This window comes from Eurytemora carolleeae, unplaced genomic scaffold, assembly GCF_000591075.1.
Source record: "Eurytemora carolleeae unplaced genomic scaffold, Eaff_2.0 scaffold1072, whole genome shotgun sequence".
In the NCBI taxonomy this organism is placed as follows: domain Eukaryota; kingdom Metazoa; phylum Arthropoda; class Copepoda; order Calanoida; family Temoridae; genus Eurytemora; species Eurytemora carolleeae.
Genome location: NW_019397086.1, coordinates 77,951 through 105,313, shown reverse-complemented (window position 1 = coordinate 105,313; position 27,363 = coordinate 77,951). Strand labels below are relative to the sequence as shown.

Sequence of the window (27,363 nt, the reverse complement as noted above, 5' to 3'; positions counted from 1 at the left end):
TTTTCAGCAGTCCTGAGATAAAGAAAGTAGAAAGAAGAAAAGTACAGTGCTGATGTATCCAACAGACTTAGTCACGCGCATTTTTTCTAGATATCAATTAGGACTTTAGGAAAAAATCATATTCGGTAATTTAAAAAAAAATACGCAACAGTCGTCGTTGCATATATATCAATACAATTAGGACGACTTTCGATTTTAATTTTGATATGTATCATATCAAGCTTTTAAACAGGATGGATATACATAAACATGGAACCAAAGGGAAGCTGTCAGTTAAAAAAGCATCTTTTGTATTATTTGTAAACTTGAAATTAGAAAAAGACAAGAAATGAAAAATTCGTCTTCATTGAATTGATATAATCGCCGACCACATGTATGATATGCATGTTTATGGTTAACCATTCAAAATGATGAGAAGATAAAACAGTAAGGTAAGGAGTAAGTAGCCTTTCAAAAAAATGTATGGCTGCAACATACGGATAACATTAATAAAATCATGAATTTTCGAGGGGGGGGGGTGGTACCGGGAGGGGGGGTATTATCACCCACACACCTATATTAATTAGAGGGATACCATGCAAAGGATGAGACTTTAGTTTAGAGACGACTGTACTAAATCACTCTGTCTGTTTTCTTAAAATTTAGGATTCCCTGTCAACGTTTTTTCCTTTGCCCAATCATTATAAATGCCTTGGTACGGTCATATTTAAAATGTTTCAAGTCGTTTATACATTATCATTCTTTGTGGGTTGCAGCAGTATTTCAAGTATCCATATAAAGATATTAAATTGTTTAGCTGAAATTTCCCTACATGGATTACAATGAAAAACATGCAATCCAATTGAAAATTAGATAATTAAGTAAAAAAATACACAAATTATAGTAATATGTATCGAGCCTTTGTAAATAAAAGAACGCGCTAAGCGCTCTGCCTGCTGCCCAGCGCCGAGTATAATTAGATGTATAAATTGTACTCCTAGATCAATTAATTTGTAACTGAATCTTATTTTGTTAATCAATTCGCTTTCCCTAGGATGAGTTGAAGTTTATAATTACACTCACAATTCCAAGAATTCAGCCGGCGACAAATTTTTGGAAATTTCTACACTTAGCAGAGAACGAGAGGACGTGGGGAAAAAGGTACAACCCCCCCCCCCCCCTTCAATATAACAGCTCCTGATTCGACGTTCTTTCTCATAATTTCTCTCTAGAACATAAATTTTTCAAAATTAGCAATATAACGAATTTTGGTCGTCTTCGATTTTTTAAATCTAAGAAATTGCCGCGTAGTGTTGCAGTTTAGTGGCTTTAAACTTCCCGCGCCGCCGCGGAATAAAGTTATAAATTTACTTAAAGGTGTCCAAGGGCTCTGTCCTAGAGAACGATTTTTGGACCTCCCCCCCTTCTATCAATTTTGTACATGAGGGGCTAAGGGGCCGGGCGCTGCGACCACATGATCAATGATGTCCATGTACAAAATTGATAGAATCGAAAGGCCGGGGAGTGGGGGTTCAGAAATTGTTCTCTAGGAAATTACCTGTCTAAGAATGGTTGGCAGAAGAAATATATTTGCATGTATGGTTTCTTGCTCGTTTAGCAAATGTTCATTCCATTTATTAATTTTAAATAATGTTTTAAAAATTCCTGTGTTAAGTTTCAGACATATCTAAAGTTTATGAAAGGGGGAGAGGCAGAAAGAAATAATGAAGGCTTTCATAACTCGAGATTCGAGCTCCTCAGATGAGTCCTTACTACCCCCCTCCTTTATAGCAGGTGAACTAATATTTACATCATGTAAAACTGATGTTATTGATTATTTTCAAAAACAAAATTTAATCACTAAAATGTGATGAAATCCTAATAAACNACCTCCTATCAAGTTTAAAGACGCATTTAGTATGTAAAACAGGGTTAATTTAAACGTGGCTGGCTCCCTAATCTGTCCTAGCCGCAGCGCTCGGTCTCCTAGCCAGTCCAAGCCGCAGCGCTTGGCCCCAAGTCTGTCCTAGCCGCAGCGCTCGGTCCATACATTTATGATACACTTGGAGATTAAGCAAGCTAGTAATTTCTTTACAAAAGATTCTATTGATTGAAACATTTTTATTTATCAGCGCACCATGAGGATCCGTTCCAGACCCGTGGTTCTTCCATCGTCTATCCTGATGCAAGGTTAGTAGGTCAGGGGAGCAAAGTTCACTTCAGAGATCAGGGGAATACAGTCCGTTTCAAGGCATGACCAAATCTTGCAATTAATGAAATTCATTTTCCCCGCAACATTGTTTAAAGTTGACAAATATTGAAAACAAGATTGTGTTCAGTCCCCTCCTGGACAGAGTTCTGGGGAACAGTTGGACAATTAGTGGATAATAATATTCCTATACATTAAGAAATAATATTACTAGAAATATTGACATTTTTTATATTAACAAAAGAAATTAAAAGAATCAGGATAATAGACATGACAGTTTTAGCACTCCGATTTCTTAAAGTTGTCTGATTTGCGAAGTGGGGATAGACAGCACTTTGCATTTATAAAAGTAATAAGTATTGTGTGGAACGGGTGTCATTATTTCTATTTTAATTTATTATCATTTAGGCGGAATATTTTGATGGACATCAACAATGCTGAAAATACTGTTCTGCCTCTACCTTCAGATAAGGATACGTTAAAGGTGAACATTTGTCGTTCATTTCAATTTGTGCACACAGGGACGGATATAGGACTTTATTAGGGGTGAGCAAAACTTGTAACCCGCGTAGCACAAGAAATTTTTCCTGCTCACCCATAACATTTCTTGCAACATTTTTCTGTGTCGCCTTATTAATAGTATTTTTTTTATATGACACACTCACAATCACATCATCTCATACATCTCATTTATTTAAATCCATCAACTCACAATACCAAAATTGAGGGCGAAATCAAACTAAACTATATAGAACTAAGAAATAAACTTAAGTCTTTCATTTTTAACTAAATATAATGTTTTCAGCTGTTTTGGATTTTAGAATTTCAGATTTTAAGTGTCAACTTAGTATTTGTGTCCGACAAAATTATTAATGATCTAGTGATAATTTTAAATTTAAGTGCTTATCGAACAGTAAAATGAGTGCAATTTTTTGTGTTCTTTATTTTCTGTTTTTACACTTTTTATTTAATCTTGGAAAACATGTCAACTAATGTGAGTAAATTTAGTTTTCCTAGCTGTATTTGACACTTGTGACGTCGTGTATATTTGGTCCATTTCTCTGTTGCCACCTATTGTACTTGATAATCTATTTGTTTTTCGTAGTTCATCCCTGAAGCTTCACCCCCCTCAGGGCTAAGCAATTTGGCTTCAGGGGGGGGGGCAATTTTACAGGGGTGAACGGTCGCCCCATGGCTCCCCCCTGTATCCGCCACTGCTTTACAACTTTTGAGATAACAACTCATAACTGTATTGTGGAGATAATTGTAACAAATCCAGACCAATTCCTAACTGTTTTTATTTATAGAAACAGCTTTCCAGAAATCGACATGTATCTTAAGTTTTAGCTTTTTGTGGTTAAGCTGTCCTAGTGAACATTAAAAATCGGGGGTTTTTATTGCCCCCCCCCCTTATTATGGCTTCTCTTGTTCGTTTTAAAATGTAAACTATGCCAGGATATAATTTATTTTTAACAGTGCAACATTTTGGCTTCCTGCATCTGGATTTAAGGGAAAATTATCAACCAAAACTGAAGAAAAATAATCTTCTGCTCTCAAAACTCGAGCTAAGCTGCTGAAAAAAGTGAATGCCCTTCTTAAATATGTCTTCATAACCTGGATCCGGATTTAGATCCGGATCCATTTTTTCCAGTGTGGATCCGGATCTGCATCAAAACTAAATGGATCACAAGCACTGATTTTTAATGTATTAAGGTTTTTCTGCGAGTTAAACCTAGAACAGAAGAGGAGACTAAATTGAGCAAAGAGGGAGGATATACAGAGGTAACTTCTTAACCCTCATCCCCCCCTCTCTCCCCCCATTCAACATTTAATTTATGATTATTATTTATTTATATTATTATTATTCACAAACAGAACGTTTATAATACAAGTTTTTTTTTATAATTTTTATAATTTTTTTACAATAAATATTTACATCCAGTATTTAAAAAATAAATTTAAAGGAAAAGTATTTGACTGGCTGATAAAAAGTCATGGAAACTGTTAAAAATCCATTTTTATTGGATCTCCCTGCGGCCGGGGGTATATATTTTCTTTATAAAAATAATGTTTTCTCAAAATATATCAAATAAGGGTTCTTGTTCATTGACCCTTCCTCTTAGCATTTTTGAACAATTTGTTTTTAGAATGAAATCGTGAATCTAGAGTCGGAGCACCAGATTGCCTTAACAGCACCCAAGGAATTTTGCAATCAAATCAATCTAAAATATTTATAAGAAAAATTACGTCTTATTAGATATTAATACATTTTTTACATTTAATGAGTACAAAGTGGACAAAAAATGATTACTTTTTACCGTTTGTAAAAGCTTCCGTTTAAAAAAATAACTTTTTTATAACATACAAAAAAACTATTTTAAAATTGTATATTTAAAAACAATAATTTATTGTTTTTGATTCGACCTTGCAAGGAGAGTAAGGCGTACAAGAACTCTATAAATGGCGTCGGAAAAATGACGCATAGATATACTTTTACGCAGGTTACTATTTTAAAATGGCGCATAGATATACTTTTACTCAGGTTACTATTTTACAATGACGCATAGATATACTTTTACTCATGTTACTATTTTACAATGACGCATAGATATACTTTTATTCAGGTTACTATTTTACAATGACGCATAGATATACTTTTACTCATGTTACTATTTTACAATGACGCATAGATATACTTTTATTCAGGTTACTATTTTACAATGACGCATAGATATACTTTTACTCAGGTTACTATTTTACAATGACGCATTGATATACTTTTACTCAGGTTACTATTTTACAATGACGCATAGATATACTTTTACTCAAGTTACTATTTTACAATGACGCATAGATATACTTTTATTCAGGTTACTATTTTACAATGACGCATAAATATGCTTGAATGCTAGTTACTACTTTACAATGACGCATAGATATACTTTTATGCAGGTTACTATTTTACAATGACGCATAGGCATACTTTTACGCAAATTACTATTATACAATGACGCTTAGATATACTTTTACCGCAGGTTACTATTTTACAATGATGCATAGATATACTTTTACTCATGTTACTATTTTACAATGACGCATAGATATACTTTTACGCAGGTTACTATTTTACAATGACGCATAGATATACTTTTACGCAGGTTACTATTTTACAATGACGCATAGATATAGTTTTACGCAGGTTACTATTTTACAATGACGCATAGATATACTTTTACGCAGGTTACTATTTTACAATGACGCATGGATATACTTTTACGCAGGTTACTATTTTACAATGACGCATAGATATAGTTTTACGCAGGTTACTATTTTACAATGACGCATAGATATAGTTTTACGCAGGTTACTATTTTACAATGACGCATAGATATAGTTTTACGCAGGTTACTATTTTAAGAGCACTGGTAGAATCTGGTACTGCCCATTTTGCATGGAGAGGGTCACTTGAAATTATGCTTACAGTCCCTTGAAGCTTTTAAAATCATTTTATGATTCATTTATTTTTCAGATCTTTGATTCGACAATCAGACAAAAAGAGATATTCAGGAAAATTTAATTGTGAAACAAATGCGCCAACCCGTCGGCTATCCAAACAGGGGGGGGGGGACTTTTATTAATTGGGAATTTATTAGTTCAAGTTGTTTAATTGCAAATCAGTTGTGTATTAATTGTCTTAATTATAGGCTCATCAATTGTTGATAAATTTCATATTAAATGTTAATTTATAGATTACTATGGTTTAGGCAAGCCTTGATCTATGAACTGGTTTCAACATTTATCAATAAACCAGTTTCAATGAAACCATAAGCAGGTTTGAGATATTGTAAACAATTAAACTGCACCCTTTACTCTATAGCCTGCTTTAAATAGTAAGCAATAAGTCGGTTTGAGATATTGTAAACAATAAACCGGTTTGAGATATTGTATTCAATTAAACTGCCCTGTATAGCCTGGTTGTACTGCCTCGGCTTCAGGATTGTCTAGAGGGACAGAACCAGTTATTGTTTACATACGGCGCAACCAGCTCAGGAAAAACCTACACCATTCAGGTGAGCGCTAAAGAGAGACGTGCCCGATTGACAACGGTATCCTTAAAATCATTTCTGAGCTATAAGTATTGAAAGTCCTTGTTTTTCTTCTTTGGGATTTCTAAAACTCCTGACGATAAATAGCCCCGCCATTTTGTTTTTTCTTAAAATATAAATGCCTATCAAAGGAGTTAATATGTCGGACTTCATCACTTTTACAGAGAGAATAAGGCGACTCTTTAACTAAGCAGTTTACCCCCCTTTTTCAAACTTCGATCTAAACATTTTTATATTTTTTCGTCCTAATTCACTGGGGGGTAAATCTTTAAACAAAATTTTACCATTTGATTTACCATTACTTTTATATTGGGCTGAGAACATGAGCGAATGGGGGGAAATGCGTTTTTAAGACATTTTTTTGTGTTAAAATAGTTCCAGTCGAATTAAAGTATTTATTTTAAAGGCAAGGTTAAGAGCGATATTCCACTTCGACCCATCGGCTACAACAGGGTTATTGGGGCCTCAGACAAGGACTTGGAAAGAACAAACAAGGTTTCATTTTTATACATACAATTTTATAATGACTAGGCTTTTAGGACGCTTCGCGCCCATCTTCTATTTCAACTATTAATTGTGGCTATATCTTTGAGCATTTTCTCATTGTACAATATAAAACATTAACAAAAAATCCCGCGGATCTCATAATATTTTTTCGCGCATTTTCGGAATTTTACAAAAATCAACAATGTTTAGATAACTTTTTTAATTCTGATCATCCATAAACCTTTTCCGGGGTCAAGCAAGGTCCCACAAAAAAATGTGGGCCCAATCGGTTCAGCCGTTTTGACGTTTATTGGAAACAAAGAGACAAACAAACAAACAGACAGAAAAGAAAAGTAAATATAATTATAAATCTATGGGTAAAGTCACATGTAATATCTATTGTATTTTGAATCCATTTCATCGGTCTGTAAAAAACATCAACCCTGATCCGGTTCTTCAAAAAATTATCCGGATTCTGTAAAAAAGGATCCGGATCCGATCCGTACAAGAATTGGCCCTGCTCCTGTCCATAAAATAATGAATCAGGATCCGGTCTGTTAGAGAAATGGACCCGGTTCCGTCTGTAAAATAATGGATCCGGATCCGGTCTGTAAAAGAAATGTACCCGGATCCGGTCCTAGAGATCATTTTTAAAAAATCTTTCTTTTTTTCGTTTTCGGTTCCGTGAATCTGCATTTTTATCAAGGAGTTTAAATATTGCGGATCCAATAGACCGGAGCCTAAGCATTGATTTTGGTACAAAAAGATTTACGACTTATTATCCCCCACCACCTTCGCCTCCCCTTCAGATAAAACGGAATTTCTAAAATGACAATAAAAGTTATTAATGAAAAACTTTTCTGAAGAGAATCTCCGATAAGTTTAAATCCTTGATACGTATTTCTCAATTAAAGTAATCCCTGCACTCTGCAGAGTATTCAACCACCACGAGATCTCAAATTAAATATATCCATAAGTCTGAATAAGAATGAGATCTATGCCCGATCCTGAGATTCTCAACACTGAAGTTTAGATTCTGATAAAATTATTTTCTAGTTAAAGGAGGATGTATTTAAACTTGGATTGAATCTGATTAAACGGAAACGGTCACCAGTTTCTTCCATCAATTCAAGTCAACTAAGTCAGGTAAGGCATAAAGGGCCAGAGGCCGAATTTAAAGAGTTTGAGTCGCGGCTCAAATATGATTAGTTCTACTTAAAATAGTATAAAATTTTTCAAGATTTAGGCCGACGCCCAATTAAAACCGGCTTTTGGCAGATTGAAGCGGCTTAATTTCATAAAATTCGGACTCTGTAGTTGTTATTGCAAATGAACCTCCAGTAAAAAAAATAATGGCATTCCCGATGCACAACCGTACCCTTTAAACCTTTATCTGATCCATTCCCGATACACAACCGTACCCTTTAAACCTTTATCTGATCCATTCCCGATGCACAACCGTACCCTTTAAACCTTTATCTCATCCATTCCCGATGCACAACCGTACAGCATGAATCCGCAACTCACTTAAAATAGATAGTCACTTGAAATGATGTCTACAGCCACTTCAGTACTTGAAATCATGTCTACAGCCACTTCAGCACTTTTCTTCTGTTTGCATAAATGCATACATTAAAACTCATAATCTGATATCTATTTGGGGTTGGGTTTATTTATTAACAAAATATGTATCCCATCTGCTTGCCCTCCCCCCACTGATTGATACCCTGCGCCTTCTCTTTAATTGGTGGACTTCATATTGAGCTTCCTTTCAGATCTTCATTATCCCGTTTGCGAGACTTTTTACTGAAAATTAATTTATTTGGCCAAATTCTTTCAAGAATATTTATATCAAATACCCCCCTCCCCCATTTGATTTTAATCATTATAATTGTAGGCTAGTGGTACAAGTGCTGTTAGTGGTATGTCACTAGATTCTCTTGATGGATCGGAGTTGTACAATCTCTTCCCAGCTTTAAATAACAGGTATTAATTTTAAGAGCTTAACTTAATTTACGGTAAACTGAAAAATATTCTTACTAAATCAATTCGGGCTTCACATTGAATCAAAAAACGCTGGGCTGTTAAAAACGGCATTTTTCAGTTTTGCTGATATTATTTTAGTCTTGTCTTGCCTTTACTTAATCCTTTAATATGATTTCACTAGCCATGATAGAGTCGTTTAGGTTTTAGCTTTTAAAATCCGTCATTTAACATTATTAAATCCGCCAAAAAATTAATAAGAACCTCTACCATTTAGCTGTAGCTTGTTCTACTACTTTTGATACACACACCCAATTCATGCATTTTTTCACATAATTTTAAATAATAATTTCTTAGAATTTCTGGGGAGAAAAACAAAACACAATGATTGATGACAAAGACAAGATCGAATTGCCGCTCGTTAAGAAAGAATTAGTTTGTTTTTTAAATAGTTTCAGTGAAATCGTTATTGGATTTGTGGACCCACACTCTTTTCTCATAATTATTTAACATTTTAAAGAAGCTAAAGACATAATTTTAACTGAAATTTTATTTAACATGTTGCATTCTCGATCTACCCTTTTTTTAATATTCAAAAAGTGTTTTGTCGGTTTTTTTTTGTCAAGAAAAGATTCAAACTCGCAATTTCCTTCCTTGGCTCTTTTGAATAAATCTGCAAAAATATATTTTAAAAAAACCGTATTCAAACATGAAAAATGTTCAAATAACTTGACTCGATGTTTAAGATTGAGGAATGATTTGAATCGGTGGTTCAAATTCGAACCGGCGGTAGTCAGACACTGACTAGGTACGATTACCATACGGGATATCGAATTAAGGTTTAATTAATCTGCAGATTCAAAAAAGATCGAGTTCAAAAATCGATATCGATATCCACAATACAAAATTTCCCAGAACTAACTAGCATTTTTTGTTTTTATTTCAGGAACAGAAATTCGACGAAGTTAAGCGTAAAGGACGAAGCTATTGTGTACACAGTCTGGATCTCATTCGCTGAAATCTACAACGAGTGCGTCTTTGATCTTCTAGAGAAGATTCCTGAGGTAGTTGACGTTGACGTTGACGTTGATGTTGACGTTGACGTTGACGTTGACGTTGACGTTGACGTTGACGTTGACGTTGACGATTTTGCTGGTCCTTTTTTGCTTGGTTGGTTTTGTTTTATTTTGCCTGTAAAACTCATTTTTTACTTGTTTCTATAAAATTTCCGAAATGTTTTACACCAAATGGCAACTTCCCAATGACATTTTCCTGAGTTGCAACTTCCCAACTGTGCAATTTCTAAAGCGGCAACTCCTGCCAAGCTTGTCCTAGCTTCCGTAGTGCTAGGCCCATCCTATCCGCTGCTATCGGCCCCCAATCCATTGTCTAACCTTTGGGTATTTGTCCCAGTAGAAAATTGCACATTTGGGAAGTTTCTATTGGGAAGTCGCACTTGGGAAAATGCCTTCGGGGAAATACCCAATATTTATTCATCTTGGTTGTGTCTTGTTTAAACACACAAATGTTTGAACGGGTTTTTCTTGATTATATCATTCTTTGGATTTATTTTTTGTCTATTGTGATTCATATGTTTTTCCATGAAGACTGGTTTTTAACTAATTTTCTTCTCGCTCCTGATTTGTTTTGGTATTAAATTTTTACTTTGCTTAAAAATTTTTTTGAATTGCTTAATTTTGTCTTTAATACCTATCTTCATTCTTGAGTTGTTAAATTCATCTCAAATTTGGAGGAGGGCTTGCAGGACATCCCTAAAAATATGATTTATTTTGATTTGTTCATTATTTTTTATTATTTGCTCAGGCGAAGAAGAAGGGAGAGAAGGTTCGGCGCCATGTTCTTAAACTTTCTGAGGATAAGGACGGGTCAACCTTTATCAAGGATATCACGGAGATACAGGTTTATTATTAGATAAGGACGCATCAACCTTTATCAAGGATATAACGGAGATACAGGTTTATAATTAGATAAGGACGCATCAACCTTTATCAAGGATATCACGGAGATACAGGTTTATTATTAGATAAGGACGGGTTAACAGTTATCAAGGATATCACGGAGATACAGGTTTATAATTAGATAAGGACGGGTCAACCTTTAACAAGGATATCACGGAGATACAGGTTTATAATTAGAAGATAAGGACGGATCAACCTTTATCAAGGATATCACGAAGATACAGGTTTATAATTAGATAAGGAGGGATCAACCTATATCAAGGATATCTTGGAGATACATGTTCATAATTAGATAAGGAGGGATCAACCTTTATCAAGGATATAACGGACATACATGTTTATAATTAGATAAGGACAGTTCAACCTTTATAAAGGATATCACGGAGATGCAGGTTTATTATTAGATAAGGACGGATCAACCTTTATCTAGGATATCACGGACATACAGGTTTATAATAAGATAAGGACGGTTCAACCTTTATCAAGGATATCACGGAGATACAGGTTTATAATTAGATAAGGACGGGTCAACCTTTATCAAGGATATCTCGGAGATGCAGGTTTATTATTAGATATGGACGGATCAACCTGGACGGGTCAACCTTTATCAAGGATATCTCGGAGATGCAGGTTTATTATTAGATAAGGACGGATCAACCTTTTTCAAGGATATCACGGAGATACGGGTTTACAATTAGAAGATCAGGACGGGTCAACCTTTATCAAGGATATCACGGAGATACAGGTTTATAATTAGATAAGGACGCATCAACCTTTATCAAGGATGTCACGGAGATGCAGGTTTATTATTAGATAAGGACGGATCAACCTTTATCAAGGATATCACGGAGATACAGGTTTGTTATGATGGACGATCATATAAAAGAAGTTCTAAGAGAAGTTCTAAAAGGTTTCTCATTTTTAAATGTTCTATGTTTCTGCTTTTCCTGAAAGCAGATCCCACTTCTATTTAATAACATTTGATATTAAAAAATATTATTGACATTTTGAAGCATGAAAAGTATTTAATTCTTATTAGAAGGAATATTTTATTGGAACATGTTTACAATTTTTGAAATAGTCGTATTTCATGCACAGTTCATACAGCAAACTGACAAATTACAAAATTGATTCAGCTTTTTTAAAAATCGTAATGGCAGAAGTTGTGGTTGGTTGGTTGGTTAATAAATTGATATATTGATTGATTGATTGATTTATGACTGATTGATTGATTGCTTCTAATTAAATGAGTTTAGGTCTCCTCTGCAGACGAAGCCTACCAAGCTATGATGATAGGAAAGTTTAAACTCTACTTGAATTTGAACATTTGTGTAGTTAAACACATTTTGACGCTTTGCTTCATGCTTAATTTTTTAAATGTTTACTGCTATTGGCAAAATCTATTTTTTGATCCTTAAAAAATAATTTATCTTTATTAAACATTAAAACCAAATAAATTAAATGATAATTTCATTTAGGAAGTAAATTTTCATGTGCCTTTTTTGTTTCAACAAATTCCATAAGAATTTTGACTTAAAGGACGTGAGAATCTTCAGTTCGCTGCAACTAAACTCAATCATCAGTCTTCTAGGAGCCATTGTATCTTCACTATTAAGATCATAAGAGTAGCAGATACTAATAATCCACAGTTTGCTAGGTAACAAACTAGATGTCTCTGTATCTACTATTAAGATAGTAAGAGTAGCAGATACTAAAAATCCACAGTTTGCTAGGTAACAAACTAGATGTCTCTGTATCTTCTATTAAGATAGTAAGAGTAGCAGATACTAAAAATCCACAGTTTGCTAGGTAACAAACTAGATGTCTCTGTATCTACTATTAAGATAGTAAGAGTAGCAGATACTAAAAATCCACAGTTTGCTAGGTAACATACTAGATGTCTCTGTATCTACTATTAAGATAAGAGTAGCAGATACTAAAAATCCACAGTTTGCTAGGTAACATACTAGATGTCTCTGTATCTACTATTAAGATAAGAGTAGCAGATACTAAAAATCCACAGTTTGCTAGGTAACAAACTAGATGTCTCTGTATCTACTATTAAGATCATAAGAGTAGCAGATACTAAAAATCCACAGTTTGCTTGGTACACTTGCTTTATGTGCATTTCCCGAACATTTTTCATTATATTAGAAGACATTTTGTTTATTTTTTTATTGAAAAAATATCTGTTCCAGGGTGTCAATGTTGAGTTTCTGTGACCTGGCTGGTAGTGAGAGAGTTAGTAAGACCCAGACTGTTGGGACAAGACAGAAGGAAGCGGGAAACATTAATACATCTCTTCTTGTTCTTGGAAGGTTAGTAATCGATGTGTTGTATTCTTAAAGAGAATGTTACCGTAGCTTTACGTGACTTTAAGAATTAGATCTTGTTTGACTCTTCACACACTCCTTAAATTGTGGGTTCTCTGCGAAAGCGACTTGCCCATTTCTTCTGCATATAAAATGAGAGGAAATTGTCAGAGAAAACACGCTTAAACCTAGGAAAATGACGATATCTTCCACATAGCTCATTAGAGAAAGGTTCAAAGGGTACCAATATACACCGACATTCCTTTAAGTATGTAATGTCAATGACATGTCACTTGAAAGTACACCGACATCCCTTTTAGAATGTAATGTCAATGACATGTCACTTAAAAGTACACCGACATTCCTTTTAGTATGTAACGTCAATGACATGTCACTTGAAAGTACACCGACATTCCTTTAATTATGTAATGTCAATGACATGTCACTTAAAGTACACCGACATTCCTTTTTTGAAGTAATGTCAATTAATTATTAATTATTAAAATATTTATTTGAGTAAAATTAAACTAAAAAATTCTTAAACTTGGATGGAGTAAGAACAAATCCCATAAATTTTCCTTTAGATGTATCAAAGCAATCCGATCCAACCAGGCCTGTATAGATGTAAAGAAGCATCAGATGATTCCTTTCAGGTAGGCTTACTTAATAGCTTTATTAATAACTTTAGCTGGGGAACCTAGCGTCGCCCAAGGGTGTCAAAGTGAGTCCTACCGTTTACCCGCCTTATGTCATAAATTACAGTTTTAGTTATTTTACCCGTTTAAAGTCGACCCACTCAACTTATAATCTCAAACCAAGCTAAGAACATTCCCGTGGCTCTCTCGAGTTCCCCCTAACAAAAATTGACGCAAATCGGTCAAGGGGTTCCTGAGTTAAGATCGGAAAAACAAAATCAAAAAACAAGGATTACAACTTTATATTTTTGTTAAAATGTTTTTCCCTTGGAAAATGAAAGAATTTTCCCGTATAACGTTTAAATAAACTTTTTGCTCTCAACACTCGGATCTAAATTGCTAATTTTATTATCTCCGAATGGTTCACATCTGTTTAAAAAATCCGTAAATCTTGAATTGAAGAAATTTTTATGACCTGACACCGGATCCGTTTTTTAGGGCAAATCCAGGGTCAGGATCCGCATCAAAATGAAATGAATCCTAAGCACTGTAAAAAGTCATTTTAGTCTATATTGACCCATCACTATATTTCAGGGAGTCTAAACTTACTCGTCTGATCAAGAATTATTTTACCGGACTAGGCAAAGCAAGTCTTGTGGTCTGTGTGTCTCAGGTAATTTTTATTTATAAGATTATTTATATCTTCAGTTTGTAACCAGGGAAGTTGTTAAATTTTAACTGTGTGTTTACAGAATACTGAACAGCCATTTAGAAGTCAGTTAAATTTGAAATTATGTATGCCATTTAATGAGAGAACTCCATTGGTGGGAATCCATTAGAAATATATAAAAAGGGGAATTGAGTTGACTAAGCAGAAATTTTAAGTGTCCACAGTGGTTTTTAAAAATAATTTTGTTAAAAAGACCAATTTTTAATCTTTTTATACTGTCCAAGAAAATATACTCTGTCATAAACTCGACAAATTGGCATTTAGGCTTCTGATTGAAAAATAAGTATTTAAAGGATTAGCTCAGCCTCACCCCCCCCCCCCCTGAAATGTTAACCCTCTGTATGCGCCCCTGTTCACAGTTTTTCTCGTTTTCAAACAATCTGTTGCATTTATTGTAAATCATATAACCCTTTTTTTCGTGAATATTTGATATATCTATCCATGTTATAATGTATATATTATGTTCAGGCTCCGTATCTGTTCAATGAATCATCCATGTTATAAAGTATATATTATGTTCAGGCTCCGTATCCGTTCAATGAATCATCCATGTTATAAAGTATATATTATGTTCAGGCTCCGTATCTGTTCGATGAATCTATTCATGTTATGAAGTTTGCTTCCATAGCAACCAAAGTGACAGTTGAACAGTTCAAGGTAAACAGATTAAAAACAAAAACTATATTTTGAAAAAGAAAGCTCAATTCCAGAAATAAAGAAAACATTGATTTCATTCAAAGAAAATTTTTTCTTTAAAGGGACTACTGTCAACGTTAATTAAAGTAGCCCTACAATCCACTTTATAACTATTAATTACTACTTAACCGAGAGATTAAGGGAGGATAATTAAATTGAGGGGAAAACCACTTAGCCGAGGGCCTCCAAGACCTTTTTGGGGTTCTAAACCTCAAGTGCGTAGCGAGGGAGGTTTAGAACCCCAAAAACTTATCCTCCCTGTGATCCATACAGATTTATCAAATAAATAGTTCTCTAATTTAATTTTATATTTACATTTATCACTCTCTTAATCATAAAAAAGGAGGGAATTTAAGGTTGGTTATTTCGTTGAACAGGAGATTAAGTATTTAATCATTATTTTTTTCTGAATTATCCAGCGTAGTCCGTGGATTTAAAAAAAAAATCCAAATTTGTTAAGGTCATGTCACGCCCGGGGCCCGGGGATACATGGGTTCCCTAAACAATCAGCCAGATTGGTCCAGCTGTTTGTTAAGCTCATGTCACGCCCGGGGCCCGGGGATACATGGGTTCCCTAAACAATCAGCCAGATTGGTCCAGCTGTTTGTTAAGCTCATGTCACGCCCGGGGCCCGGGGATACATGGGTTCCCTAAAAAATCAGCCAGATTGGTCCAGCTGTTTGTTAAGCTCATGTCACGCCCGGGGCCCGGGGATACATGGGTTCCCTAAACAATCAGCCAGATTGGTCCAGCTGTTTGGCCAGCATTAGCTAACATATAAATACATATTTCTCTAATTATTGAAACGATAATAATAATATACTATTAAGATATAATGTATATAATGTTTAGGCCCCTGCCCCGCAGCCTGCTGCCCGGCGAACCACCCGGTTCAGTTCTATTCTAGCTAAGGGTGGGAAGCAAAGTTTCGGACAATCTCTTCTATCTGGTCGAGGATCTATAGCCTGGGAACCATCTTCAAGATCAACCATGATACCTGACTTTACTAACGGTAACAATCCTATCTTTTTTTATTTCAAGAAAATCGCCGGAGTCATTCCTGGCCCCAGACAATCCCACTCCTAAGCATTTCCCCTTACAATGCGCATATCAAACACACTTGGGGTCGCCTGTTCAGTCCGCCTGGGGTTTGTTCTATAAATGATCCCTGATTGTAAGCGTATTCGGGTGCAGGGATTCCGGAAACCTTAGTTATTCGTGGCCTTAAGTCGACATTCTCAACCCACCACTACACTACACTACACTACACTACACTACACTACACTACACTACACTACACTACACTACACTACACTACACTACACTACACTGCACTGCACTGCACTGCACTGCACTGCACTGCACTGCACTGCACTGCACTGCACTACACTACACTACACTACAATACACTACACTGCACTGCACTGCACTGCACTGCACTTTTATTACTGTTTAGTACAGTACGGTTCAGTACAGTTCATTACAGTTCAGTACAGTTCAGTACAGTTCAGTACAGTTCAGTAAAGTTACAGTAAAATTACAGTACAGTTAACGTACAGTTACACTTACAGCTACAGTACAATTACAGTACAGTTACAGTACAGTTACAGTAGAGTTACAGTACAGTTACAGTACAGTTAGTTACAGCTACAGTTACAGCTACAGTTACAGCTACAGTTACAGCTACAGTACAGTTACAGTACAGTTACAGCTACAGTACAGTTACAGTACAGTTACGGTACAGTTACAGTACAGTTACAGTACAGTTACAGTACAGTTACAGTACAGTTACATTACAGTTACAGTACAGTTACAGTACAGTACAGTACAGTTACAGTTACAGCTACAGTTACAGCTACAGTTACAGCTACAGTTACAGCTACAGTAAATAAATTTTATATCCTTGAATGAACGGTGAATGATTCAGGTCTTGTTCCACCTTCCTTTGCTCCTTCCTCTAGATCTACCATCTGCCCTCAGATCAATATAACCGAGGTAAACCATAGGGGTTATTATTTTCTTGGGAAATCCCCCCCCCCTTTCCACCCCTTGTTGAAATTTGGATTGATTAAAGATTTTAAAAAATAACAACACAAAACCTCGACTTTATTGAATAAAGAGCCGACATTTCTAATATTTCTAATGGTTTTAGCGTTTAGCTCATTCTAGCTGCAGCGCTCGGCCCAGACATAACTGTAACCTAACCCCCCCTCCCCTGGATTTTAATTGCAATTGGAGCTAGAGCTTTTTAAGCGTAATTTTAGTCCTCTACTGTTAGAAAAGTCGTCTTTCTCGTTAGAAAAGTCGTCTTTGGTAATGCAAATTTTCAAAAATAGTTTAAAATTACGGTTTGAAAGCTCTAGCTCTAACAACAAGTAAAATCCAAAAATTAAACTTCACATGATCATTAAGTACATTGCTGGGAATCTCTAAAAATCTTTTTTAAAAAAATGGCGAAAATACAATTGTGCATAATACACAGACCAATTTCAAAGAGGGTTTTCAAGCTGCTAGTAAAGCTTTTTCCTTCATTACACAATCAAATACACACATGACATGATTACCTAAATTTCCTATTTCCTATTTCACCTTATTATGCGATATTTGTTACAAATGATTAAAGTTTTTTGATTCGGTCTTGAAAAAGTACAGGGTTTGTGCCAGTTTATGCACTTTATTCCATAAAAAACTTGACTAGTGATTATACAAAAAAAAACTTGAACAGACGAAACTCATTAGCACAAGGCCACAAACAAACAAAAAAATCAGTAAAGCAAAAAAATGACGGAACAATGAAAGAAGAAAGGCGGAAAGAGAGTTTTTTTGTCTTGAATTTGCCAGGTTAAATTGAGAGTGTCTTGAAAAATTATGTATATAGTCCGTCAAAGAATGACTGACTGACTGACTGTCTGATTGTATCCAGGTGGATGAGGAGGATGAGTCTGATGTCCAGGATGAAACAATATGTGAGTCTGCTCAGTATCACGCTCTCCTGGATCTAGTGGAAGATCTTAAACTTAAACTTATCGGTGAGTAAATTAGGGGCAGAAGCCCAAAGGAGCATTCTAAGTTGAATTACAATACAGAGAGAGAGTCTGTTCTAGCCGCGACGCTCGCCCCCCTAGCCCGCCCTAGTCACAGAGCTCGGCCCAGAAAGTATCTTAACCTAACCCTAAATTTTATACCAATCTCTCTCTTGTAATTCAACGCGGCAAGCTCGCGTAACTCCTTCAGGCCACTGCCTTTATTTGATAACCAGTAGGCAACCAGTGGTAAAAAGTGTTGTTATTAGCTTTGGATCGTTTTTGAAAAGATTCCATTAGAGGCTCAGTATGAGACCAGTGTAATGGTTCCTTTGTCATATATACATAAATTGTAATTAGTATATAATTCATTTTTATATCTTTATCCGAAAATAATTAGACTTTTTAATATCTTTATCCGAAAATAATTAAACTTTTTAATATCTTTTTCATAAATAATTAAATTTTTCAATATCTTTATCCTAAAATAATTAAATTTTTCAATATCTTTATCCTAAAATAATTAAATTTTTTAATATCGTATTCCTAAAATGATTAAGCTTTTCAATATCTTTATCCTAAAAAAATTAAACCTAAACTAAGGGCCCATTAAATCCAATTTTTATTTGATGAAGCTCAGGAGCAAATATGATCTATGCCTCTCTTTTAATATAGTTTTTTTTTTACTGAACCATTGATTTAATATTTTTCTTAGTTATAATGGTACAGATGGAATTATTGTACAGCATTTAAGAATTTTGATTTGTTAAATTAACAGCTAACGAAATTTCAAGAGATTAAGCTTTTAGGGCGCTTCGCGCTCATCCTTCATTTCAACTTTAATTGTGTTTCTATTTGTGAGCATCTTCTCTCTGTACAATAGAAAGCAATAACTAAAAAAGTTCGCGGATTTAATAATTTTTTATTTGGCGCATTTTCAAAATTTTACTAAAATAAGTAATTTTTAGATACAAATTTTTGTAATTTTGATCTTACATAAAACTTCCATGGGAGCATGTGAGCAAGCAAAGTATATTTAGAAAATATAATTTCAGAGGAGCGTAAGAAGAATAAAACGCTGGAAAGAAATATTAGAGAACAACTTTGTGACGAATTCAACGAAATGTTAGTGGAGGTAAATAAATCTAATAGCTTGGGAACCCAGTGTTGCCCAAGTTACTCATTGTTACTCACGCCGTTTACCCGCACTTGGTCGTAAATTACGAAATTTAGAATCTCAAAACTAAGCTAAGAACATTCCTGTGGTCCTACCGAGTTCCCCAATCAAAATTTTAGGCAAATCGGTCCTGGGGTCCATGAGATATAATCTTACAAACAAAAAAACAGACAATTTCAGAGATCACAACTTTATATATAAATCCACATCATTCCTTGACCAAAGGATAACATTAGTTTATATTACTGAGTAACATTTTGCCTATATATAACATAAGAGCGAATTGAATGCCTAGAGATTTATTACATATTTTATTATATCTCACTAGGAATCATCTTATATTTTCTATATAAAAGAAAGAAAAAATTGCACATTGTTTGCGGATTTCTGTAAAAATGTTCCCGAAATATATGTTTTTAACTCTCTAGAATATTTTTATATCTCGTTGAAATACATTGTCTAGGCATTCAATGCACTCTTTTGTTATCTAGGCATTCAGAAATATAGGAATAAAGTTGTCTTAACAATCAGAACTAGGCATTCACGAACTAGGCATTCACGAACTAAGCATTCACGAACTAGGCATTCACGAACTAGGCATTCACGAACTAGGCATTCACGAACTAGGCATTCACGAACTAGGCATTTACGAACTAAGCATTTACGGACTAGGGATATGCGAACTAGGCATTCACGAACTAGGCATTTACGAACTAGGCATTTACGAACTAAGCATTTACGGACTAGGGATATGCGAACTAGGCATTCACGAACTAAGCATTCACGAACTAGGCATTCACGAACTAGGCATTCACGAACTAGGCATTTACGAACTAAGCATTTACGGACTAGGGATATGCGAACTAGGCATTCACGAACTAGGCATTCACGAACTAGGCATTCACGAACCAGGCATTTACGAACTAAGCATTTACGGACTAGGGATACGCGAACTAGGCATTTACGAACTAGGCATTTACGAACTAGGCATTCACGAACTAGGCATTCACGAACTAGGCATTCACGAACTAGGCATAATGTTACTGAGCCGTTCATAATGGATATCACGTGGTCCCAGCATAAATTTTCATCTAATTGATTTTTTTTCATGAGTTGATAGAAAACGTGATAAAATAATGAGGAAAAACGTGGGAAAAGTTGTCTCGAAGAAAATTGTGTAGTTTCTCCAACAATCATTAATTAATTAAAATTTCTGTGTGATTTATGGTCAAAATCCAAATAGTCAAAACTTATGTATAGGGATTGGAATGCTTGATCTCAATATCCATTGTGAACAAATTTAAATGTAGAGTTATCCCTGCAGTGTATGACCACTAAACACCACAGGATATCGAAGAGGAATTAATTTAATTTGTAATTCTTTATTAGATGGAGAAGAAGCTTAATTTTGATTTTCTTCTCAATCCGCTCTTTTGGATATCCAATATTCATGCTTGATTCCGACCAATGATAGTTTTCTAATTTATCCCGGGCAAAATTTCAAAAAATTCTCGGCTTCTGATTGGCTCTTCATATTCTTACCGGGATATTATTGTTAAGATTAATCTTAAAATTCGGTGCTGGTGATCGACCAAACCTCTGTAGAGTAAAAAAATATATGTTAGTTCCACATTTATTGAAAATATATTTCGGTCTGGGTTGACCCTCGTCAGTTCTTGAGATTGTTTCTTCACAAAGATTAAAAACAAACTAGATTAATCTTATTATCCTTAATCGAGGAGATTTAACATTGATCTCGATATCCACAATGACAAGTTTTGTTTATTTAAGATCGAAGAGATGCACACAGGACGGTTAGAGAGGGAGAGGGAGAATATGAAGGAACGAAGTGAATGGAGAATACAACAACTTCAACTTGCCTACAAGGTAGTTCTTGGGTCACTCGGCTTTGCCTGGAAACCCAAATCTGAATGAATTTCAAAATCTTTGGTACACAGATCTGTCTGGAAATTTGATAGCTTGGGTCCCTGCTCTGTCTGGAATTCTATAAATAGGGTACCCGGCTTTGTCTGGAATTAGAAAGTTAAGGTTCCCAGCTTTGCCTGGAATTTAATAGCAAATTTCATACCAGGCTATGTCTTGAATACTAATAGCTTTAGTACTCGGCTTTGTCTGTAATTTCAGTATCTTTGGGTACCCGGCGTTGTCTGGAATTTAAAAGTTTGATCATCCGATTATATATATATATATATCACAATTATTGTTTGTTTAGAATAAGGGAAACAAGCGTAAGCGTGTCGGCGATTCGGGCGAGGAATTTGATGGAAATGAGATGAAAATTGCATCTTTAGAAAATCAGGTAAGACTGAAAAAAATCATTATTTAAGGTAAATTTTTTTCATTGAAGAATGGTTAGGAGTAAATTCTGTTAGAAAATAAAAGTGAGAAACAGTTCAAAGGAAGGTTTAAGAAAAATAAACACGTTGAAATCCCATATTCTCCTGATTCTAAAATATCTAAGTTAATAAAATCTAAAACAGAAATTTTAAGTTATCAATCTTAAGCCGAATTTAAAGAATTTGAGCCGTGGTTCACATTGTCGGTTCCACTTAAAAGTGTAATCAATGTTTCAAGATTTAAGCCGGCGCTCAATTAAAACCGTTTTTTGGCGGATTTGAAACACGGCTCAAATTCATTAAATTTGGACTCTGGTCTGTTCTTTTCAGTAATGGAGAAACAGTTTAAAACACACTGGCAGTTCTCTAAATCAGTTCCATCTCCCCCACCCCGCCTAATCTAAAAATAAATTAATTTTCATATTCTGATGGAGTCGCAATACAGGAAAAAAATTCCTCTTCTAATTTCAATCGAAATTTTTCGTCTTTGTAACAATTTGTATAAAATCTGAAAGTTATTAAACTTTATAAAAAGGAAACTTGTGTCCCTTTATTTTATTTTATTTCCAGCTTCTTTTCTAATTTTCTTATTTTTTTATTTATCTCTTTTATAACTGAAGTGCCCGGCGTTGCCCGTGAAATTTTTAAATCCTTTGGGAAAAAACCGAGTTCGGTTCAGTCGTTTGTTCAGTTATAAGTTATGTTAATATAGAGCGAGGAGCTTTATTACAAAGATTAACGGGGGAGGATTTGAGACAAGTGAAATTAAGCTTTAGCTTCAGATTCATATTTTCTAAGGTTTCTGAAAAGTGTAAAGAGATTGAGAACTTGAATACATATTTTCTAAGGTTTCTGAAAAGTGTAAGGAGATTGAGAACTTGAATACATATTTTCTAAGGTTTCTGAAAAGTATAAAGAGATTGAGAACTTGAATACATATTTTCTAAGGTTTCTGAAAAGTATAAAGAGATTGAGAACATGAATACATATTTTCTAAGGTTTCTGAAAAGTATAAAGAGATTGAGAACTTGAATACATATTTTCTAAGGTTTCTGAAAAGTGTAAGGAGTTTGAGAACTTGAATAACCAACTGCAGGAGGCAGGATCAGTGGAACAGGCCCTAAAGGTAAATTAATACTACACGAAAACAATAAAACCAGTGCTTAGAATCCTGATCCGCAAGTTTTTGGCTTCCTGGATCCGGATCCGCAAAAATATGCAGATCCACGGATCCGGATCCAAGGGGTAAAATATCAACCAAAAACTGAAAAAAAAAACTTTTTTACTCCTAAAACCCAACTCTAAACTTTTGAAAAAAAGAGATTATAAAAATTTCCTCATTTCTGAATGCAAGTTTTAGGATGAAATTAAAACAAAAAATCGAAAATTATTTTTCGTTAAAAAAATTCAGTAAATCTCAAAGAAATGACCTGGATCCGGATTTGGATTCGGATCCATTTTTTCCAGTGCGGATCCAGGATCCGGATCCGGATCCGCTTAAAAAATTTAATGGATCCTAAGCACTGCTTTAACCAAACGAAATGGTGCGTTGTGCAAAATGTTAACTCGGAGAAAATATAGACTGAAATCCATCATTTATTATTTCGACAGTGCTTACTACTTAGGATCCTTATCATTTTGAATATTCAGTCAAAATTTAAAGATTTTTTTAGAAATTAGATTTTAATGCTGAGATCACACTGCGTTTCCTTCGTACATAGACCAGTTCCTACTGTTGAAAGATTATGTTGAAAGTTTCAAGACAACATTTAAGATTAACGTCTTAAGAATAAATTAGATTTTTGTTTTATATAATTTCGTAGCAAATATTTTACAAATTGTCAAATTGTCAATAAGTTCAAATTACTTAATCATGTGTAAAAATTAGAACAGTTACATGCAGATTGCATTGAAATGAAAAACAAGTAATCAAAAGGCATTTTGTTATTTTGTTTTCCATTTTTTTATTTGGGGGGAGAGGTTATAATATTGGGCTTTATCAATACTTGGTTCAGGTATCATTTAATTTACCAAAACCATGAGATGCAATTATCTGCTGCTATGTCAATTGGACTAATGGTTGAATGAACTAACTCTCAATTCAATTCCACTTAAGTCAGTTACTGAATTTTTGCGTTTGCTTTATATAATATAAGTTTTAACTTTGCTTATAATCATATATAAATATAAATTGTACATGCCATAGTGATTGAATCTAAAATACCTTTGTTATTAAATTCTTTCAAGAGGAAGATGACATTCGAACCGGAAATTATTTTTTTTTTTTACATTTTTCAAGTATTAATACATTTAAAAACTTATCTAACAACAAAGTTTACACATGGAAAGTGTATAAACATGCTTTTATAATTTAATAATGTGGAGAAAGTGTCAAAATGTAGAATGCAGTAGCCCGGGCATTATTTCACGCCAGGGCTGATTATCACATCACACCGGGTGCAGAGCACTGAAACATAGTGTATAAAGTATTAAATGATAAATGTTTACTTGTTAAGGACACACTTAAAGCAAGTAATGAGGTTAAGGACAAACTTCAAGAACAAAATAGCAGCTTACAGTTCCAACTAGCGGATCAGCAGCGATTAGCTGCTGAGATAGGCAGGGAACTTCTTGCAACGAAGAATAGGTAAATTAAGCTGTTTTTCATTCAAGCACTTGCTGAAATTTGTTCATATTCAACAAGAGGCGAAAGGGAGCTTCTCTCCCTATGGTCACAAAAAAGATAACACAAAATACAGGATTATCCATGGAAGGATAAGGCTTTAGAGGCTACGGCACGGCATTTTTTCTCTTTTTTTCTTTCGCTTACGGTTCACTGAAGGTAAAAGCTAGCTAAATTATTAAGTTGACCAGCACACCTCTATATTCAAGACAGAAGATCAGATTTAACCTTAACATCGTCATATTTAATGAGTTGTGTGTCGATATTAAAGTCTTCTCTTTTGTGGGTAACTCTGTATTTGTTTTGAGAACATTGTATTTGTATTTGATTTTATGCCACTTGACTTGTTCACTGATTAGGATTCAGAGAGTTAAAATCTGTGGGAACTACTAGCAAAGTTACAGATATTGAAAAAGTGTCTGCTATTGACATTTTTTCATAGATTTTCTTGTTTTAGACTCCACGAAGATCAAAAGTTGAATATGGACAAGTTAGAAAGCGAGGAATCACAGATTAGTGAGCTGAAGATACAGGTATATCTAGGATATCTAGGATATCTAGGATAAATATGATAATCATGTTCGGAAGGATGACCATCTTGATTTGCTGATAATGTTGAAAATTATGATAACTATGACAATGATACCAATGATCGCCATAATGACAATGATGACAATGATGACAATGATGACAATGATGACAATGATGACAATGATGACAATGATGACATAATGATGACAATCATGTCAATGATGACAATCATGTCAATGATGACAATCATGTCAATGATGACAATCATGTCAATGATGACAATCATGTCAATGACAATGATGACAATCATGTCAATGACAATGATGACAATCATGTCAATGACAATGATGACAATCTTGACCTGATGACTTTCATGACCGTGATGACCATGATAACCATGATGACAATCATGGCAATGATGACAATCATGACAATGATGACAATCATGGCAATGATGACCATAGCCACTGATGACCATAGCTTCTGATGACAATGATGACCAAAGTGACTGACTATGATGACAATAATCAAAATGATGACAATGTTGATGATCTAGGTGACCAACCTAATGAACAGCATGGCTGCTAAGGAAGACGAGTGTCAAGACATGAAGGAACTTCTACAGGTTCTATTTCTACATTATCTTCATGTTATTAATCTTCTTGGATTAATTTTAGCTGAAATTTAGTTTTGAGTTATAAAACTGCCCTGCTGGCTACAGTTACTGATCACCAAGAACAAGGATTCACAGCTTTGTCCTTTTAACCGTATTAGCGTGCAAGTTTATCCCTTAAATCTTCTTGAATCATTGATACAGTTCCTTATTGCCGACAATGATCAACAGCTTTTTCCTTCTAACCGTTATCTAAGTAACGAATTTTTTATTAGTCTGAAAATGACGAAATCTGAAATAATCTAGCAATTATTTAGCTTTCTAAAAGATCAATAATTTTACTGACATATAAATCGGTTAGTTTGATGGTCAATATGTTGATAGTTTCTCAGTGGTTTATATTTTTTCTCCTTATATTAGGACAGTACAGCAAAGCACAAACAAAATTTGGTTTTTATTTGCTGTTTTATTTAAAACTATAAAAAAAATGGGAATTTTTTTTTTAATTTTTAAAAAAATGGGAAATTTTTTTTTAGCTTATAACACCCCCCGGCCACCCATACGTGTCCACAAAAAGTTTCAGCCCAATCGGTCCAGCCGTTTGGCCAGCTATACGCAACATATATATACCAAAAAAAAGAAATAAATGTCCTTTACTTTTTATCTTGATATTCGTAATCATTGAATATAATATACTCTGTATATTAATGTGATATATGCAACCATATGAATATGATGACAACAATCGGAAATTTTCTTATATACTGCGCCAGGAGTTCTGAAAATAATCCTAACAAACATAAACATACGAATGTCTTGATTCATTACATAGATTAATAATTTTTTCGTTCTAAAGTATCCAAAGGCGGAGGGACCTGCAAATTAATGTTTAATTTTTTATGTTTTCCTCAATCTTCTAAAATGATTACTTTAGTAATATCTCCCCCCTTCTGATATACCCCTGCAGTTGTTTTAATCCACCGATATATCCCTGCAGTTCTTTTAATCCCCTGATATACCCCTGCAGTTCTTTTAATTTCCTGATATACCCCTGCAGTTCTTTTAATCCACCGATATACCCCTGCAGTTCTTTTAATCCCCTGATATACCCCTGCAGTTCTTTAAATCCCCCGATATACCCCTGCAGTTCTTTTAATCCCCCGATATACCCCTGCAGTTCTTTTAATCCCCTGATATACCCCTGCAGTTGTTTTAATCCCTTGATTTAGGAGGCAGGTGATGAGTTTTTGGAGAAACAGGAAGAAATTAAGAAACTAGAAAATGCTGTGACAGTTGTTAACACAGAATGTATTTTGTTTTTAAGAGGCTTCTTATTATTTAGACTTTTCTTTTTTAACTTTCCAATCACTCTTTCTTTGTATTTATTATCAAAGAGTTACAATTTAAATTTCGTATATTTTTCTGTTTCCAATAGTGGGTTTTACATTAAAAAAGTTTAAAAATCAATGTTTAAAAACAATTATTTCATCCAGCCTGTGACACCAGGTGTTTGGTCCTAATAATTGAGATAGAAGGGATAGAAGGCTGACATTTGCATGCAGCCTCTAATTGTGGTCATCTGCAAAGATCACGAAGAAAATTTGAGTTCGGAGGTCATTGACCTCCATTTGACATAAATGAACTGAAATATACGGGAAAATACCACTTTTTTTACTCTAATTAAATTATTTAAACTTAATCAGACATGTTTTCATATTTTTTGCTACCACATAAGTCATACGCTGATATAGACATATATATCCGACCTCCGTTTTGATCTCGCTTCGATAATAACCTCCAAAAATGGTGAGATATTCAATCAATGAAAATTAGTAATGTGAGGTATCAAATCAGAAAAAAAAAC

At 34.4% G+C, this 27,363-nt stretch overlaps 1 protein-coding gene across 1 annotated transcript; it reads left to right on the top strand.

Annotated features, from left to right (window-relative positions):
- The first annotated feature begins 1,634 nt into the window (after positions 1-1,634).
- On the top strand, positions 1,635-27,276 carry LOC111711744 (kinesin-like protein KIF20A). Its single transcript, XM_023486169.1, has 31 exons — positions 1,635-1,773; positions 2,112-2,169; positions 2,597-2,672; positions 3,902-3,970; positions 4,336-4,389; positions 4,621-4,689; positions 5,718-5,755; positions 6,159-6,277; positions 6,701-6,789; positions 7,837-7,926; positions 8,678-8,766; positions 9,710-9,827; positions 10,588-10,683; positions 11,999-12,038; positions 12,282-12,399; positions 12,941-13,060; positions 13,639-13,707; positions 14,284-14,362; positions 14,996-15,076; positions 15,968-16,127; positions 17,043-17,110; positions 18,039-18,144; positions 19,194-19,273; positions 21,107-21,202; positions 21,549-21,635; positions 22,721-22,798; positions 24,189-24,319; positions 24,813-24,888; positions 25,443-25,511; positions 26,729-26,807; positions 27,203-27,276. The coding sequence occupies exons 1-31, from the start codon at positions 1,704-1,706 to the stop codon at positions 27,274-27,276; spliced, it is 2,646 nt and encodes an 881-aa protein (XP_023341937.1). The 5' UTR covers positions 1,635-1,703.
- The last annotated feature ends 87 nt before the right edge of the window (positions 27,277-27,363 follow it).

Excerpts from the sequence above, each read along its gene's own strand:
- LOC111711744 (XM_023486169.1), top strand. The coding sequence starts at position 1,704 with ATGAAGGCTTTCATAACTCGAGATTCGAGCTCCTCAGATGAGTCCTTA. Across the intron at positions 6,278-6,700 it reads GGTGAGCGCTAAAGAGAGAC|GCAAGGTTAAGAGCGATATT; the intron begins GTGCCCGATTGA and ends TTTATTTTAAAG. Across the intron at positions 8,767-9,709 it reads TTCCCAGCTTTAAATAACAG|GAACAGAAATTCGACGAAGT; the intron begins GTATTAATTTTA and ends TTTTTATTTCAG.